The sequence below is a fragment of the Micrasema longulum genome, unplaced genomic scaffold, assembly GCF_059751315.1.
Source record: "Micrasema longulum isolate JH-2025_06_02 unplaced genomic scaffold, ASM5975131v1 h1tg001556l, whole genome shotgun sequence".
In the NCBI taxonomy this organism is placed as follows: Eukaryota; Metazoa; Arthropoda; class Insecta; order Trichoptera; family Brachycentridae; genus Micrasema; species Micrasema longulum.
In genome coordinates this window covers 47,463-64,879 of record NW_028278739.1, presented here as the reverse complement: position 1 = coordinate 64,879, position 17,417 = coordinate 47,463, and the positions used below count along the sequence as shown (strand labels likewise).

Below are 17,417 nucleotides of genomic sequence, written 5' to 3'. Positions count from 1 at the left end.
TACAAATGAACTGGGAGTGCGGCTAGGAATAGCAAGCGTCACATTCAACAGTATGAAGGCTGTCTGGAGATCGGATATTCACTCCTTGAAAACCAAATTCTGCCTATATAACGCCTGTGTAACACTTATTCTCCTCTACTGATGTGAATCGTGACACTATGTGTGTGTGGTGGTTTGACTTTGTAAGGAATGAAGTAATAAGAGAACAGACGCATCAAACTCTGGTGACAACTGTCATCAAGCGGAGGAGATACGATTGGGTTGGCCATTTACTGCACATGCCTCCTGAGAGTTTTAATGTCCTGAACGTCCGCTGCTGACTGGTCCATCTGCAATTCATGTCAGAATTAAACTAAAATAACAAAGAAAGATCTCAAAGAGGTGTAAAAAACTATTAGCCATCCAAATAAGGCATGTAGGCCATACAGTTGAAGTCTAAAGGGCTGAATTGCATATCATGTGACCACCTACTGTTGGAAAATGTGGCAAAAATGTCTTTACAAGAGACTGGTTGCTGGTAACTGGCGGCCTCCGTGGTGTAGTGGTCAAGACGCTTGACTCACGCACGGAAGGTTCCGGGTTCGATTCCCGGTGAGAACACAAAAATTAAAAATGTAATTTTTCTCAAGCCTGGTTGTTTTGTAATGTAATTCACCACTGTAATTGGGCCTCCTGGCCTGTTGTGGTGCAAAAAAAAAAATGGGATAAGAAAAAATGAACTGATGGAAGAAGAAGTGCGCCTTCATAATACATAGGTATAGGTAGGTAGTCTGCTTTGTGTAATTTTGCAGTGGATGAATTTAATATGTACGTACAAATTATTCTTCCCATGTTAAAAGGGTCGCTCTGTACGAGCTGGTATAGAATGGCTGATGGAGGGGCGGCAATAGCTCGGGTTTCTCTAATCGGACTCGGCTTCTCGCTCTACTAATAACCTGATGAACCGATATACTCTACCACCATTAAAAAAGGAAACATAACTTTATTTTTTTTGTTTTATGCTGAAGAGCAAATTTGTTGTAGTTATGTGCACTGATGTAGATATAAGGAATTGAAAGCAGTTAATGGAAATTCTAAAAATGCACCCTACGTGTTGTGTAATCAATATGAATAGACATTATTACGTTTAGATATATAAAGATCCATTGAGAATTTAATACTTGTGTAATTTGAAAGGGAAGTTTAAGCCTTTGCACGGCTATTATTAGTAAACGATCAAACATCACATAGATCGGCCAATGTGAGCTCTGTAAGTGCCTGAACTTCCATCGGTCTGAATGCAATATTTTGAGTTGACCTACCTACTTTACCAATCTGTGTCGGAATTGTATTCTTTGTCAATAAACACATAAAATGCGGGGCTTAAAAATAAAGGGAAATATTTTTATTTGCAAAATACATCCATCAAATGACAGGTCATAACCCCTATAAATGCCAAGATTTCCGCAATCCCTACTGGAAATTCTTAATCCAGTCTACAGACGTGTGGACTGTGGATACATTATCAATTATGAAATGATTTGTGATAAAGGTGCGAGGTAATTTAGTTTTTGGAGTAAATAATAAATTAATGAGGTTTTATCACAAGTTTGCATAAAATATTTAAAACATTTATTTCCGTAAAAAGTTTTAATTGCGGTTGAATTTTCAATACTATTGGTAAATATTTTTGTACAAATCAATAATGTATATTAATTTATCGATTGTGGTACGAAAAAGAATTTTCCTCGATAATTCAAGGATATTTTTCCAACAACGTAATATCCGGTCACCCTCCCCTGACGCCATATCCGTTGCGTCACGACATTAGCGGCGCACGCGCAGACGTCGTATGTTCTCCAGTGAGCCACTCAATCGGTTGTCGGCGGTAGCGTTTTCTGTGTGCGATTAGTGTATTCAATTTAGTGAATAGCAAAATGATTTATAAAGAATTGTAAGTAATCGCTTTACGCCGACTTTGAATTCGTATCTAGTCCGAGTAAACTTTGCAGTTTTCTGTTATAAAATGTCAAAAATCAATGCACGAGCTTTCGCCGAGGCCAGCCTTATCTTGTACTGCACTACTTTATCGTTACGAAATATTGTCCGCAAAGCCTTTTCATGCAGCGGATCAATATTCCAATATCGATAAACCTCAAAATTTCTTAATTATCCGCCAATATACTTACCAGAGTATCAAAGTGACACTGACAGATCGTCGGGTCAAGGCTGTGCAATTCCATGACATGTCGTCAATTATTTCACTCCGTTATTATTTCCAATCTCAGTTTCTCGCGTGTTATCCCTCATTATTATTACTCAACATGTTCATTAACTTATCCGATGAACGTTTTATTTCAGCCGATTGCCGTTGCCGCTGACAGTCGAGGAGGTAAGTTTCGTTCTATCCACATCCACACTCGCCACTTCGCCTGCCTTCATTAGTCACCAATTCATTACCCGATTATCTGATTACCTCACCTCGACGGTGCGAGAGATTCACGCTTACTTGCTGTGGCTTTTAACTCATATCCCGGCGATGATAATCCGTAATATTTTCCTATTGACTTTAAATTGAGTTTTTTATTCTTTTGGCTTCTTAAATTCCGGCTTGTATCTTTGAAAAAAATGGGAGACAAACATTTGATAACATCTATTCTATTGTTAAAAAGAAAGCGTCGGATCCTAACGGATAACTCGGTGAATGAAGAGAGAAATAATAATTAGCCTTCTCTTGTGTTCCTTTAGAGGAAATTTACCGAGTAATTCTTCCAATTCGCCCCTTTTTTAATTGGTTCAAATTCAACATTTTCTCCGTTAGACGGGGTTTCGGTATAAAAACAATTAACCCGATTCCATCTCCCTTTTTAAGTAATTGAATTTTTCTCCAAACAATTCATTCATTTGTTCACAGTAAGTACTTCATTTTGCATTTTTTGAGACAAAAGTCCCAACTCTCTGTACTATTTTTAATTGAGTATTTTTTCATGCACTCATATTATATTTGCCTCCGAATGTGTTGATGAAATCAAAAATATGTACTACTACCGTCGTGCTATTTTCCCTGGGAGTAGGCAGAGACGATGGATGTCACACACTTCTATCCTGACATACATTCCTAGCTTCTTCCACATTCATACATCTTGTTGTGCATGCCCTTCGGTTGTCTCTGCTGTTGATATGACCAGACCAGAGATTTTGGTTTATCTAATCATGCCACGTCTCCCTTGGTCGTCCTCGTCCTATATTACCATTCATTCTCGCCATATATATATGTTTTACCATTATTTCATCATCCATTACCTCTTCATGACCAAATTATCTCAGCGATCTTTTCTCAATCTTATCGATTGTACCTGTCTCAGATTTGCAGTCTCGCTTAATTTCGTAATTTGTAACCCTGTCATGCATTGATTTCCCACACATTAGTCTGGGAAACCGAATTTTGACCGCGTTCACTCTGCTTTCATCCTTCTCCTGCCGATTCCACTTTTCACTTCCGTACATGAGTGTCGGGACTGAAACCCCACTGTGCACTGCCAGTCTAGCTTCGATTTAAATAAATATATATATATATATATATTATATATCTACATGTTATATATCTAACCTGATTTAATAGAATAAATATTTGTTAGCAGTTCTGTCTATATTATATTATAAAAAGGTTGATATTTGTATCTAAAAGAAGTTGTCTGTATCTATTACTATTACTATTACCATCTCTTGTTTTCGCACGCATCTTATTTCTTGAGCCGGATTTTTATAAATAATTTAACAGGTATAATTTTTTTATAAAATTGCTAAATTAAAATGAATATGAAGACCGGATTTGAAAAACGGCGTTGTCAAGATGTAAAAATAAACTAAATATTTTTTTATGTTACCAAAGTTTTACATGTTAACAGTCATGTCCCGAAACTGGTGAGCACACTAATTTCATTATTTCTAAGTAATATAATTTTCCTATTCTATCGATACTACTCTTAAATCAATGTGATCACATAAAAAAATAATTACATGGGACTTGCGTCAAATTTTTTGTCCGGTGAAAATTCTCATCATTAGAACTTGTACTTTGTATTTCATTTTATGACACCAAACAAAAAATGCTACTATGCGGTTTTTTAGTTATAAGGAAATTTTAACATAAAATGTCTTGAAGGCGTAATAATTTATCATAATTACATCTCGCTGGCACTATTAAGTCATATTTTGTAAATAAAGAGAGATTTTAAAATATATTTCCATCATCGAAATTTGAATTCCCGTATTTTATTATATATCAGTCCTTCACAAAAGAAGTGCTTAAGCAACTGCTTTTAAATGGGAAAAGAAAATGAATAGCGGTTGGCGTGTTCACCTACGATGCTCGATGTCCCGGGTTCGATTCCTGGGTTGTTCCTGGACTGGCGCTTGAACTGAAAGACTTCATGTAACAGTCGATCGAGATGCGGTGCATTTAGTTTAACAATTCGATGCCCTATGTGCTTTTGGGTGTGGATAGGAGATACGATGTGATGATGATTAAATGGGTTGATTTTATCAATGATTTTATTTATTTATACTTTTACATTGTTTGTATTCTTTTTTTTTATACAGAATGATGTTCCCTCACTGGGGTGTCCCGTGCCGAGGGAAACATTTTACAAAATGTGAAAAATGCCTAAGATTAGCTATTTAACAAAGTTAACATAAAACAACAATAAAAAAAACTCAATTAATCCAATAAACCTAATTATCATTAACATAATAAACAATAAAAAGCTAAAATAATTATAAAAAAACATAACCAATTTATATAGACCAATAGAACAAACTTCATAAACAGTACACACATTTTACCTTTTTGGCTTGATCCACTCATCGATCTGTGCGCAACCCACCTCCACTATCCATTTCTTAATAACAATTTTATATTGTGAGAACTTACTAATTGTCCTTATGGATAATGGAAGTAGATTGTACACACACCGAGTAGTAGGCCAATCCTCTTTTACTGAAGGTTGTATTTATTTTTTTGCAGCATCAGAGTGGAGTATCTAGTAACTCTTGTATTTGTAACGGAAGGTAGAGAATAATGTTTACGTGCGTATAGTAACAAATCTTTAACATAAAGTTGTTTTATAGATTTTACATAAAATTTTTCAAATATACCGAGAGAGCTAGTTCTGATTGGGACTCTTAAGATAATTTTTATTGAAGCTTTTTGTGCAATTATTATATCATCACTGATGAGATCAAACGAGATAAAAAGTCTAGAGTATAATAATTTATTCCATTGATTTAAAAAATAAATAAATACAATTTATTATATGCTTTCGAGACATGTATTCCTAAGCGATCTAAATTAGATACTTAACTATGTACTTGCTAAGGAAATCAATTGTTTTAACAGCAGTTCGCTGTGTATGTTCAAACATTATTTACGAATAAACAATGAATCATTTATGTAATACCTCCTTTTATACTTATTTTTTTTAAGTAAATCTTCAAGTATTATTTTACAAACGTCAAACAGCGGAGGATTAAATCTTGCAAAATTTTGACAAATGCACAAATTTCTATGCTTACTCTTTTTGGAGATTTTACCCACCGTTTAATGTATGCAAAAATTGTTGCGCATCCCGCGTTTTCAACAAACTAGACAACTTACAGCACTAGTTCATCAGTCGTAATATACAGATATGTGCATATATTTAGAATCCCCTTTTAAAATAATGATTTTTTATGCATTTTTGGACAATTTTTCCAATATAACTGTTTTACAATATAACTGATTTCAACATATTTTGCATTTCAATAAATGCAATCGGTGCCGAGATAGTTGATAGTTGAATAATTGATTGATTGTGTTTGATTGAAATAATTGTCTGTCTACGTGTCCCGTGTGTTGTGTACTATCTAAATACCGTGTATATTATGTATGTTCGCAGTACCAAGTGGGGCAGCTGTGGGCGGTGGCCGAGGCTTCTAAAAACGAGACGGGAGGAGGAGAGGGGATCGAAGTTTTAAAGAATGAACCTTTTAAAGATTATCCCCTTCTCGGTGAGCTTTCTGCATTTACTTATTATTCCAAACATTCCTCTAAATCTTATAAAACTCTGGATATTGCCACCGAATTATCAAATTTGTTATCTTTGATGAAGATTAATAGTTGTGTTCTGATAAAATTGGAATATTTTAGAATAAATACGTAATCGACGTCAGATAAAAGTCTATCATTCTTTTACGCTGCAAAAATTTGTTTTATTTCATTCGATTTTATACCTATATCAAATTACATTTAGATATTTCATATTCATGTTACTAATTTATGGAACAATATTACGGATCGACATGCACAGATGTGTGTGTATGTATATAATTGTCCACCTACACATAACAACAGTAATGTTTGCGCAATTGTTTTCTCCCAAATTGCAATCGTGTTCATGGCTGAAGCGAAATATAAAGCAAATGAATGTTTCGTGTTCACTTTTTAAACCAATATAAACTAAAGGTGAATTTTTGTAAACATCGCCAGTCACTGGACATTACGGTGATATGTATGATGGCGACTATTTACACCGCTTTATCTGCTAAATTAATACTTATTAATAGTTGGTGAATATTACTACTGCAAACTTTTCATTGTCTACCGATTTTGAGATGTTATGTCACTTCGTCGGGACTTTTACCTCATTCATATAAATACTAAAAAAATCGTTGTGGAAGAGATCTTATAATGTAAGAAATCAAACACTGATTTGAGTCTACTGAAAACTTTATTTTATTTTTACAAATATAAAAACAAAAATTTTGTGACAATTGTTTCGCCTTGTTAGGGCATTTTCAAACGAATGTGAAGATTAGATGGATTGAATCTTCTTATATAGTTATATAATTCAAGGTACTTAAGTAATAAATAAAAATAATCTTATGAACTATAGCATGTACATCAATCATAATTGCGGGGAAAACCAATAGTTGAGGGCAAGGCTAAGTGTTTAATAGGTAATGGGGAATTTAGGTATTTATATTTGAATTTCGAAAAAATTTACCACAAAGTATTTATTGACGTACATGAATGTATTGTAAAATGAATGATTAATGAAGCTTTATAGTTTTATGTCTTTAGATAATATTGTGGAAAATATATCAATAATATTGTAATAGGTTCGTGTTTTTTATAATTTTAATACACAATTAAAATATTATAAAAAAAATTATATAAACATAAATGTATTTTTATACAATATTTATATTTTAAGAATTTCTAAAAATTTAAATGCAATTGTAAAATGATTCATCTATTAATAACGCATCATGCAAGCAATCATTTTACAAGGCGAAATGAAAAATCCCCTAACAAGGCGAAACAATTGTCACGAAATTTTTGTTTTTATATTTGTAAAAATAAAATAATGTTTTCAGTAAACTAAAATCAGTGTTTGATTTATTATATTATAAGTTTAAATATGGAGTTCTACAAAATAAACACCAAATCAATCAATAAATAGAAGAGATCAGTTGACGGTATTTTTTTGCATATGGAGTGGAACAGAATGTTGATTAACTTTGTTTTTTAACTAATAATAATTAAGAACTTAATGTAAAAATAAAGTTTACTCAGGAAATTGAAAAAGATATCAATGAAACTTTTTAGACTTAACGATTAATGTTAATCAAATATTGTTCTATGCTTGTCCCTAAATGAGTTTTACATTATATAATAGAAAATAATGCCTATGTTTTCTAAATAAATAAAAATAAAATAGAATTTGATAATCCGTCATTGATGATTCACCCAACCATCCAATATTTCATGCCACCTTTCAGACAATGTCACTTCAATGGAGGCACATAAAAATCATTGATACTGTTAAAAATAAATTATTCATCGTATCCATCTATTAAGTACAAACGGCGTCGTAGCTAGGGGCTTGCTAGGCAGGCGACTGCCGGGGGCAACCCACAGCCTTCTTTTCTCTTTCTTTTCGCCCTAGGCACTCGTGACCCTAGCTGCGACGCTGAATACGACAGACATATTTTGATATCTTACATACTAATAATAAAGGATTAAAATCAAATAACTTGGAGGTATTTAATGTTAATAAGCCTTTTAAAATTAATATACCCGTAATAAAATTGAAATACAGCCCTCTTTTCGACTTTCGATCGAACCAATCTGATGCTTTTCAATGTTTATAACTAAAAAGTCAGTAAGTGGTTGACCTAATATTTACAATAAATTAGTAGAAATTTTTAACCTCAAAATAATGCTTGAAATATAAAAAATAATAATAGTAAATGAATACATAACTAATTAATTTATATATTTATGTTGAATCTCCATTTTGTTTTTGTTCATTTTCTATATTATTCAATAAATAAATAAAATAATTTTGTCTACTTATGTTGTGCTTTATTTACTGTGTATTTTTTTAGCATTGTTATTCAAGTATGTGATTTTTTCTAAAGCACTCTTTATATTTAGTCAATACACAAAACATACATATTTTGTATGAATATATTGCGCGTGTTGCAGGAGGAAAGTTCTCGGCCGGACAGTACACGTACAAGATCTACCACCTGGCGTCTAAAGTGCCGGCCTTCATCAGACTGCTGGCCCCCAAGGGTTCGCTGGAGATCCACGAGGAAGCCTGGAACGCGTACCCCTACTGCCGCACGGTGCTCACCAATCCCGGCTACATGAAGGAGAACTTCATCATCTCCATCGAATCACTCCACCTGGAGGACGAAGGAGATTCCGAAAATGTAAAATCTTAACCATAATTAGCTAATACCAGAAAATTTTCGCAGGTTTCATGTGTCTTTTGTGATACTTCTTAACCGTTTAAATCCCAGACAGATTCAACCGATTTTTGGAAAGAAAAATACCGTCAATATGTCAATAGGGATAAATTTTGTTAGAGGATATCACGCAGAATCATAAGTGGAATGGTCTTTCTTTTCATTTTAGGCAGTGTGTTAAATTACCAGTAAAACATATTCTAGATATTTACTGCAAACATTCACATTATACTGTATCATGCGCGAGATATTTCACTCGTGGCACCTAAAGGGATGCATAGATTGGCAACGTTCAAAGTGATATATTTTAACAGTGATAAAATTCTATTTAGAAAATAAATATTTATTTGTGTATGTTTCTTGCAAAAAGGAGTAGATTTCGACAATGAAATAAGTACATCCTTATTTAAGTTTTTTTAACTTGAAATATGAACTTAAAATCATACTTATATTCTTTATCTTAATCTAGAAATATTAATTTACTAATTTCAAGTGATAGGAGTTGATAATACCAAATACATCAATTGAGTATTCATTTTTTATTATGCCAAGATAAGAATGAATGAAAAATAGTATTTATTACAATATCTTATTCTACTGTAAGTGAATATAGGAAAATTCTCTATTTACCCATTGTACTATGTAACTCAAGAAGAACTTGCATCATAATTATATTGTCATTTAAAAAAATTAAGTTTTTTGATACTTATAATGTTTTATAAATAATATGAAATTGTTATGTCTAATAATTATTATTAAATTCCTAAATATATATATCATAATATATTATGTAGAAATAGTACCCAATGTCAGTATTCACTTCAGTAATATTTGTTTCTGTATTTTTTTTTCTGAATTGTTTGCGTATGACTGATATATCGTAGGTTTCTGGTACAAGTTAACTACATTTTACTAGTTGCGAGAATTGCACTTTTAAAGTTGATAGCTCATTCCAAATCATCTATTTAAATAAAACTGCAAGTTGAAAATTAGATTTTTTTTTGTATCTATAAAATATGAAATATTTTTATTTACTTTTCAAACAAAGATTATTTTATGCCATTTCTGAAGAAATTTCATTTTTCGAAAATTTGTAGTTACCAACTTGTGCGAGAAACCCGATAATATATTATACAAATTGAGAAGAAAAAACTTCCACTAAAGATCCTTGACCCTAGAACTGGCGAAACTTCTCCTTAGATATCACAATTTATATAAAATTATGTCAAGAAATGCTTCTAATAGTGAGTACATTACCATTTTGATTTTCCCACATAATTTTCCCTTAATTTTTATGGCAGAATGCAATTCAGTTTTTATTTTTGAGGGGTTTATTGTGCAATTTTACGGTAAAAAACTGGGTTGACAAATCTATATATATAGTAAAGGGGTATGTATATACCCACATACGACATTGCGGATAGACTGATATTATACTTCTGTCATATCCCGCTTCGGTCAGCACATTAAGTACAAATAATTGTGCTATATTCTCTCAACACACCAGACTATGTTAACTACGTATAAAGGAATAAGTTTGTATTTTGGCAGGTCCACGAGCTGTCTCCCGAGAAGCTCAAGTCACGCGAGGTGGTGTACATCGACATCGCCAACGACCCCGTCTCCAGCAGCGACTACAAGCCGGAGCTGGACCCCACCAAGTTCCACTCGCACAAGACTGGGCGCGGGCCCTTCACGGGCCCCAACTGGGTCCGCGGACACAAGCCCGCCATGACCTGCTACAAGCTCGTCACCGTGGAGTTCAAGTGGTTCGGCCTGCAGAACAAGGTGGAGAGCTTCATCCTCAAGTCGGAGAGGCGGCTGTTCACCACATTCCACAGGCAGGTGGTGTGCTGGCTCGACAAGTGGCACGGCCTGACCATGGCCGACATCCGCGCCATCGAGGACAAGACCAAGGAGGACCTGGACAAGCTGCGGCGGCAGGGAGAGGTTCGCGGCATGCGTGCGGATAACGAGTAGCTCTCCGCTCCGGCCAGCCGGTGATAGTCTACTTCGTAGCCGGCTCTCTCACTTCGGGAAGAGTTCTATTATTGTATTTATAAGTGTATAAAATGGTGCGAGAAGTCGCTGCAGATGGTAAACGGCGTTTGAGAATGGACTGTTTTTTGTGATTTCTTACAAAATATATTTTTATCGCGTCCTCGAGTATTATTACAGATGCTGATGAAATATTTATTCGTTCGGAGACATAAGATGTTTTGAATATTTTTGTAAAACATTAGTCGTGTTTGTATCGGTTGTAACCCTCGGTTACTTGTAATATACCTCGGTAGTCATTGTGTTATTGGAACGGTTAGTCGGGAACTCCCGGAACCGAGGCTCGGAAGCTGGAACTACGGCCCCCACATTCCAGATTCCTTCTACCGACCTTCTCGGATAGTCTAATAAACCAATTCCTAGTGACAATTATTGTTAGGCTTCCATTTACCGTAGCTAGAGTCGTCGTCATTGTTCGTACGAATATAAGCCCTCGGTGAACAGATAATGATTGGAAGAAAACACATCGTAGTTCTGGGACTGTAGGCAGACTGGGGCCGTGTGGCAGTATTAGGTTTCCTCGCACTCGTACAAGATATGCATATTATGTAATGTTAGGTCGGGTTATGGCTCTGTATGGACGCACAGTAACTCGGGAAGCACGGTAGAAAATTCCAGTTCATTCGAGTCTAGTTGAAACTGCGCTGTGAATAAACTTATTTAATCTCATCTAATTTTCCAGATATAGCTCCGCAAATGGTTATGTTCGTCGGTGAAGTGTATTGTATATATCTTTATTTTCTAAAAAACTACTTCAGCATTCACCTACTTAATGTTAACTTGAATAAATTTTTTTGGTTGTATAATTTTTGTATATTTTCATTTTATTTCCTTTTATCTTTATGTTCAGAAAGAAATTCTAACATCAACCGAATCGCATTAAGGGGCTGCCATCGGAGAAGACAGTATAACGTATTTAGAATATTATGTAGAAAACTGACCTACTGAAAATGCAATATATAGATAAATAATACTTACTGTTGATGTTGTTAGATTGTTGAATGCTCTGTGGAATATCTATGGCAGGAAGGTTTCCTCGGAACTAATCCCTAGCACTTTGTACATAATATAATATATCGGTTGGCGTCGTTTCACATCTTTATCTTTAGTAACAAGTCTCCACACATCCTTAATGTTTTATATTATGTTCCACGGAACAGAGTTTAGGACTACTTAGAACTGTAACCTTAGAGAGTATATTTACTTAGTATGTATTCAGAATCTGCAATTATGTATGTACATGAAAATTAAATCTTATATTTGGACCTTCTACAATATTATATAAATATATTGTAAATAAAGTGTAAATGGTTGTTAGAAAAATATATTCAAAAATATTTTGTGATGTTTAAATTAAACATTTCTGTTAATTGTAACACATTTCGTCAATTTGGATTTATAAATGTTCTCGTTACTGTGTTGAGGTCATTGGTGGCTGCTTAGTGTCAGTGACCGGCCGCTGCCGCTAGTGTCGGCCACCACCTAGCGCCGGTGACTGAGACCGTCACATTTACATAATAAATAAAGCAGACACAACTACTTTTCTTCTTTTCCTCTCCTTTCCAAATTCACATCCTATGTAATATTTTTACAATCTTTAGATAATATTTAAACCCCGGTATATACGGATTGTGTATGTTATAGTCGCATGTTCATATGTTTGTAATTTCCCATACTGAGCAGGAGGAGAAAGTTGCTGCAAGACAATAAACCCTAAAACAATATTGTCACCGACAGTTTCGTTTACGCAACAATTGCGATTTCGTTGCTATAACTGCAGAAAAAATATGTACCTACGTATTGAAATCAATAGGATTATGAATTTTAACTGTATTTGATGTGAAATAAACATAAACATTTAACTGGTCTTTATCTGCCATCTATTGAATTCATAGGTAACATGAGTTGTTTCAGTCCGGTGCCACATGCTAGTGTTTATTGATTCAAAGATTGAGATCCAAATCAATTTGGAAATAGTTCCACTGACCATGTTATATGCATGGTTATAATAAAAAAACTAATATGTAATGCAAAGATTCTGTCGATGTTACGTGAAAGTGAAGAACGGGTTGTTTCGGGTGCTATGCATGCTGCATGCAGCAATACACCCGCGAGCTGTGGTGTAAATACAACCAATGTAGTGTTAGGGGTATGTAAGTGTGTTGCAACAACGGTTTTAGAGCCCTACATACTCTTTCCCGACATTGTAGTGCGGGTGAGATGTTTGCCGCTTCCCCGCTGGGATGGACTGCTGCGGCACCGGATAGCGGGTCTCAGAGAAAGGCTGGGGAAAAGACTAAATATCCTAATCAGCCAATTATTGGAAAACTTCCGGGAATCGATGTTGTGGCAGGATTGGAGCGGGACGCTTAAGTGACATTCATTTTAATTTAGGTTACCCATTTAGTCAATTTTTTAGTTTAATTATCTTTTCCTTTTTGTTTTTCTCTTGAATATTAAAATTTATTTACTTTGTATCCATTAAATTTTCATACAAATTACGTTGTCCTTTATTTTTTTACTGATTGATTTATACTGGTTATATTGCTGGTCGGTTATTACTCTACCCTCCCAATAGAGCTGGAATAAAATGATTATTATTATCTTGGCGTACCTATATTTTATGTATTATAATATATACCTGTATTCACCCATTTGCTATCTGTGTTAAATATTATGGTGTATTATCAGGTGCCCTCACGCAATTTATTTAGCTTTAACTGTAAATAAAAATAATACTTGTGTATTTTAGACAATTAAAATTAAACAGGTACCAGGAAAGTTTTGATTGTTTATGAAATTCCCAACGTTATTTGTCTATGGTTTGCGTTTACGGTATTGCTTGACATTGATGACAGTTGACAGTTCAAAATCTCAACACTTATTTTGTGTTAGTGGATAAGCGGTTTACTGGTTTGATACTTCTATAGCATTGATTGACCTTAAGTATATAGAAGTGACACAATTTGCGAAAGTTACATAAATAGCTACCATTGTTTCTTTGCTTAACTTTTTTCTGCGGTTTTGTTAATTAAACAGATTTTATTAAATATCAATCTTCATAATAAGAAATGGACGAGTCTTCTCCCGGTAGAATACTTTTGCGACTCGAAGAGTTGAGACGTTGGCAGAAGTTACAAGAAGAGCGCCTGTATCAGGAGCAACTGTTACAAAGGAAACAGCTCACCGACCAGCAATACAAACTATGTAAAAAGTTCGATATTTCTCAATACGATTTATCGAACACCACAGTAGATGGTTCATCTTCATTTCACGATAAAAGTTTACCCTCAGAAGAAGATTCGAAGCTCGCAAAATCACTAAGTGGATTGTCGAATGTTATTGAGGGCGTTTCAGTACTCGCCGTTTCCCGGGATAATGTTCCGCTGTCCAAAGCGCAACCTCCGGTTTACTCACGATCCACTATTGACCATACGGACAAATGTTTAAATTTCGACGAGCTACCGGTATTGTCCGCGGTCAAAGATTTCGAAACATTACTAGAAGATAAAATAAAAAATAACGACGCGGGTATAATTTTTTCGAAAATTGAAAAAGAAAAAAAAAATATGATTAAACCCATGAAATTCCTTAGGAAAGGCCGAGGAATGGCGAGATTTAATATGACTCCCGACGATATCGGCCTCAAAGCTTCCACAAAACGAGTCAGGCCTGATCCTCCCCCCGCCTGCTCCCCCTCCCCGATCCTACGCGTTCCCCCGGTAGAGCTAGAGGTGTCTCCGATGAAATTGGCTGGTTTAAACAGCGGCTCCGAGGATCACGTCGCGAGAGATCTCCGCAGTCGGATAGAGTTCGACGGTTACATTACTCCACCGAAGAACACCAAGACTTGGGGATCATTACTGACGGAGGAACAGGAACATTACGGGGGTCTGTTGAGCCAGAATTCCGGATGTTCCGATACTTCGGTGGCCAGCACCGGCACCCTGAAGTCGCGCAAAGAGCTAGATGAGCAACGCATTTTCGAGCTTCTGGAAAGGAAAGTGGCCAATTCCAGTTTCAGTTCTAACAGCAGCTTTATCGGTCGGCTGATAGCGGCGCGCGGTTGTTCCGACACTCCCACAGCAAATAGGAACTTCGTTCACTCTTTCCCTCATGTTCTTAATTTGAAACCCGATCTGACAGATATTGAAACAATAGAAAACTTAAACAGCAGTCGAGAATCTGAAGCAGTCGGAGGACACCAGTCGCGACCGGGAACCGACGAAGAAACTACAGGAGATGACGAATATAGCGAAAGCACGGACACTGAACAAACCTGCAGAGTCTCCTTGAACGGCTCTATGTCTACATCTACTCCTAATCAAAATCAGAAGGGCCACCTTGACAAGGATTCCTCGAATTGTAGCCCCCCTACTAATGGAAATGTTATAAAAATTATGATTTGTCAAGAGGATGCAGATAGTTTTAAAGTCGTTAAAGATCTGGATGATTCCTCCGCTATCCATAGTTTAGATGAAAACAGAACTCTTCTTCATCATGATAGTGATAAAGCAGACACTGCGCACTTAAATTATGACATTTTAGAACGAGTTAACCTTTCTTCCAAAGTGGAACTGTTAAAAACCAGGTTGAAGGAATTGGAAAGTGAGATAAATATTTTTAAAGTGGAAAATGAATTAGTGTCCAAAATGAGAAAGGAATTGGAATCTGAAAGGGAATTATTTCTCGCGGAAAAAGCCAAAGCTGAAAGGAAACTCAATGAGGATAAGGTCGTTTCGGAGTATTATTTAGCGGAAGAAAAAGAAAAACTCACCAAACAGAAGCGTCTCTACGATCGATATGTAAAAGACATGAAAGGAAATTCAATAAAAAAAGAAAAGGAAGATACTATTTTCCTTAAAAATGAATTATCAAATCTCAGAGAACAAACAAAGGCTCGGGAAGCTAAAACAGGAGCTGCCCAAGCCTCTCTGAGGACTAGACTCAAGACTTTAGAACGAGAAAACGCCGATCTGAAGACAGCGAATGATAAATTGAGAAAGGAAAACATAAGAATACGTAATGCCAATATGAGATCTCGCCGACTATCAAATATTCAGAAGCTAGCGGAAATTAACAAGTCTCTCGCCCAGTTTAGTATCGAAAAAGAGCTAGAAGATGAAAACCGTAATTTAAAATTAAGAAATACTGATTCAAAAATAAAGAAACCCAAGTCTAATGTTGTGGAACATCGAACCCTTCTACGGAGGTCTAAAAGTGTGCCTAATTTTCGCATGACTTCGCACTATGCAAAATATTTTAGTCAGAGAGACGAAGAGTGGAAGCGAAACACCGAACAGCAACTCGGGTACGGACTTCTCTCTGATAGTGACGACGCTTCCCTCTCTTGCGACCGATTATCTCCCAAATATTATCCTCCAACAAGCATATTACCAGAAGTCAAAGGTTTAAAGCCAGAGTTGAATACTACAAATTTTAAAAACGATTCCAAAAAGAAAAAAGAAAATTTGAAAAGCAGTATTAGCGAAGATCTCGTGGAGAAAATGTACACCGAAAAGTTTAATGCGGATAACGAGACAATCAGCAGTGAGGAGACTGTCCCCGGGTCAGGATCAGTAGACCACACGGTCGTGGAGCGACCCGATGGAAGTAAGGAGATTAAGTTCAGCAACGGTAACATCAAGGTCGTCTCTCCGGACCAGTCGTATTCCAAGTTCACATACTACAACGGCGATGTCAAGGAGACATTCTACAGAGAAGGGACCATCAAATACTACTACCGGGACTCCGACACGCACCACACCACATACCGAGACGGCTCGCAGCTGCTGCTGTTCCCCGAGTGAGTATACACCCACCGTATGGAGCGGGAGCTGCACTTTTGGCTGCGCGTACTGATGGCGGTGTGTTGCAGCGGGCAGCTGGAGCGGCGGCACGCAGACGGCGCGGTGGAGAGCCGGCTGGCGGATGGCCGCACGGGATGGGCGCAGGCCGGGGGCGCCAGCGAATGGCGCTTCCCAGACGGCACGCTGTTGCGGGTAGCCCCCGGCGGGGATCGCACCTTGCGCTTCCCCAACGGACAGGTGGAGGTTCACACGGCGGACCATAAGGTTTCTGTATATATTTTTTCATTAATCCAGGCCCTCATAAATGTACATATGTACCGTCACTACTTCAACATGTGTTCATTTTCACACTGGGAATCGGGCCAGGGTACGAATTCTGATGGGAAGTCAAAATTTATCTTCAATTTTATCTACAAATTTTTCTGTATGAAAAATAGAATACGTTTACAATTTTTTTGTCTAAACATGTTCAATTACCGGTTACCGATGAAGATACTTTGAATTGGGGGGGGTAACGCAAATTGCTCTGTTTCAGAGACGAGAGTACCCGGACGGTACGGTGAAGGTGGTGTACTCGGATGGAGCCGTGGAGACGCGCTATGCGAGCGGAAGGGTACGCGTCCGCAACGCCGAGGGGCACCTTCTGTTGGATTCGGGAGGGAGAGATAAATAACAAGACCATTTTGTGTGTAAAATTACAATTATTATGATACAATTAATTATTTGTAAAAGAAAATTTATAATTAAAAGATGTTTTTTCGATCAGCATAATAA

General features: G+C 36.2%; 2 protein-coding genes across 2 annotated transcripts; both read left to right on the top strand.

The window, feature by feature from the left end:
- Positions 1 to 1,840: 1,840 nt before the first annotated feature.
- Positions 1,841 to 12,372, top strand: LOC148274937 (phosphatidylinositol transfer protein alpha isoform-like). Its single transcript, XM_088236394.1, has 5 exons — positions 1,841 to 1,933; positions 2,341 to 2,371; positions 5,916 to 6,027; positions 8,510 to 8,739; positions 10,327 to 12,372. Exons 1-5 carry the CDS (start codon positions 1,917 to 1,919, stop codon positions 10,753 to 10,755), a joined length of 819 nt encoding a protein of 272 aa, XP_088092520.1. The 5' UTR covers positions 1,841 to 1,916; the 3' UTR covers positions 10,756 to 12,372.
- A 961-nt stretch (positions 12,373 to 13,333) lies between these two features.
- On the top strand, positions 13,334 to 17,403 carry LOC148274936 (uncharacterized). The gene is made up of 3 exons (XM_088236398.1): positions 13,334 to 16,639; positions 16,712 to 16,907; positions 17,179 to 17,403. The coding sequence occupies exons 1-3, from the start codon at positions 13,905 to 13,907 to the stop codon at positions 17,314 to 17,316; spliced, it is 3,069 nt and encodes a 1,022-aa protein (XP_088092524.1). The 5' UTR covers positions 13,334 to 13,904; the 3' UTR covers positions 17,317 to 17,403.
- The last annotated feature ends 14 nt before the right edge of the window (positions 17,404 to 17,417 follow it).

Excerpts from the sequence above, each read along its gene's own strand:
- LOC148274936 (XM_088236398.1), top strand. The coding sequence starts at position 13,905 with ATGGACGAGTCTTCTCCCGGTAGAATACTTTTGCGACTCGAAGAGTTG. Across the intron at positions 16,640-16,711 it reads CAGCTGCTGCTGTTCCCCGA|CGGGCAGCTGGAGCGGCGGC; the intron begins GTGAGTATACAC and ends GGTGTGTTGCAG. Across the intron at positions 16,908-17,178 it reads TTCACACGGCGGACCATAAG|AGACGAGAGTACCCGGACGG; the intron begins GTTTCTGTATAT and ends GCTCTGTTTCAG.
- LOC148274937 (XM_088236394.1), top strand. Across the intron at positions 2,372-5,915 it reads TGCCGCTGACAGTCGAGGAG|TACCAAGTGGGGCAGCTGTG; the intron begins GTAAGTTTCGTT and ends GTATGTTCGCAG. Across the intron at positions 8,740-10,326 it reads ACGAAGGAGATTCCGAAAAT|GTCCACGAGCTGTCTCCCGA; the intron begins GTAAAATCTTAA and ends GTATTTTGGCAG.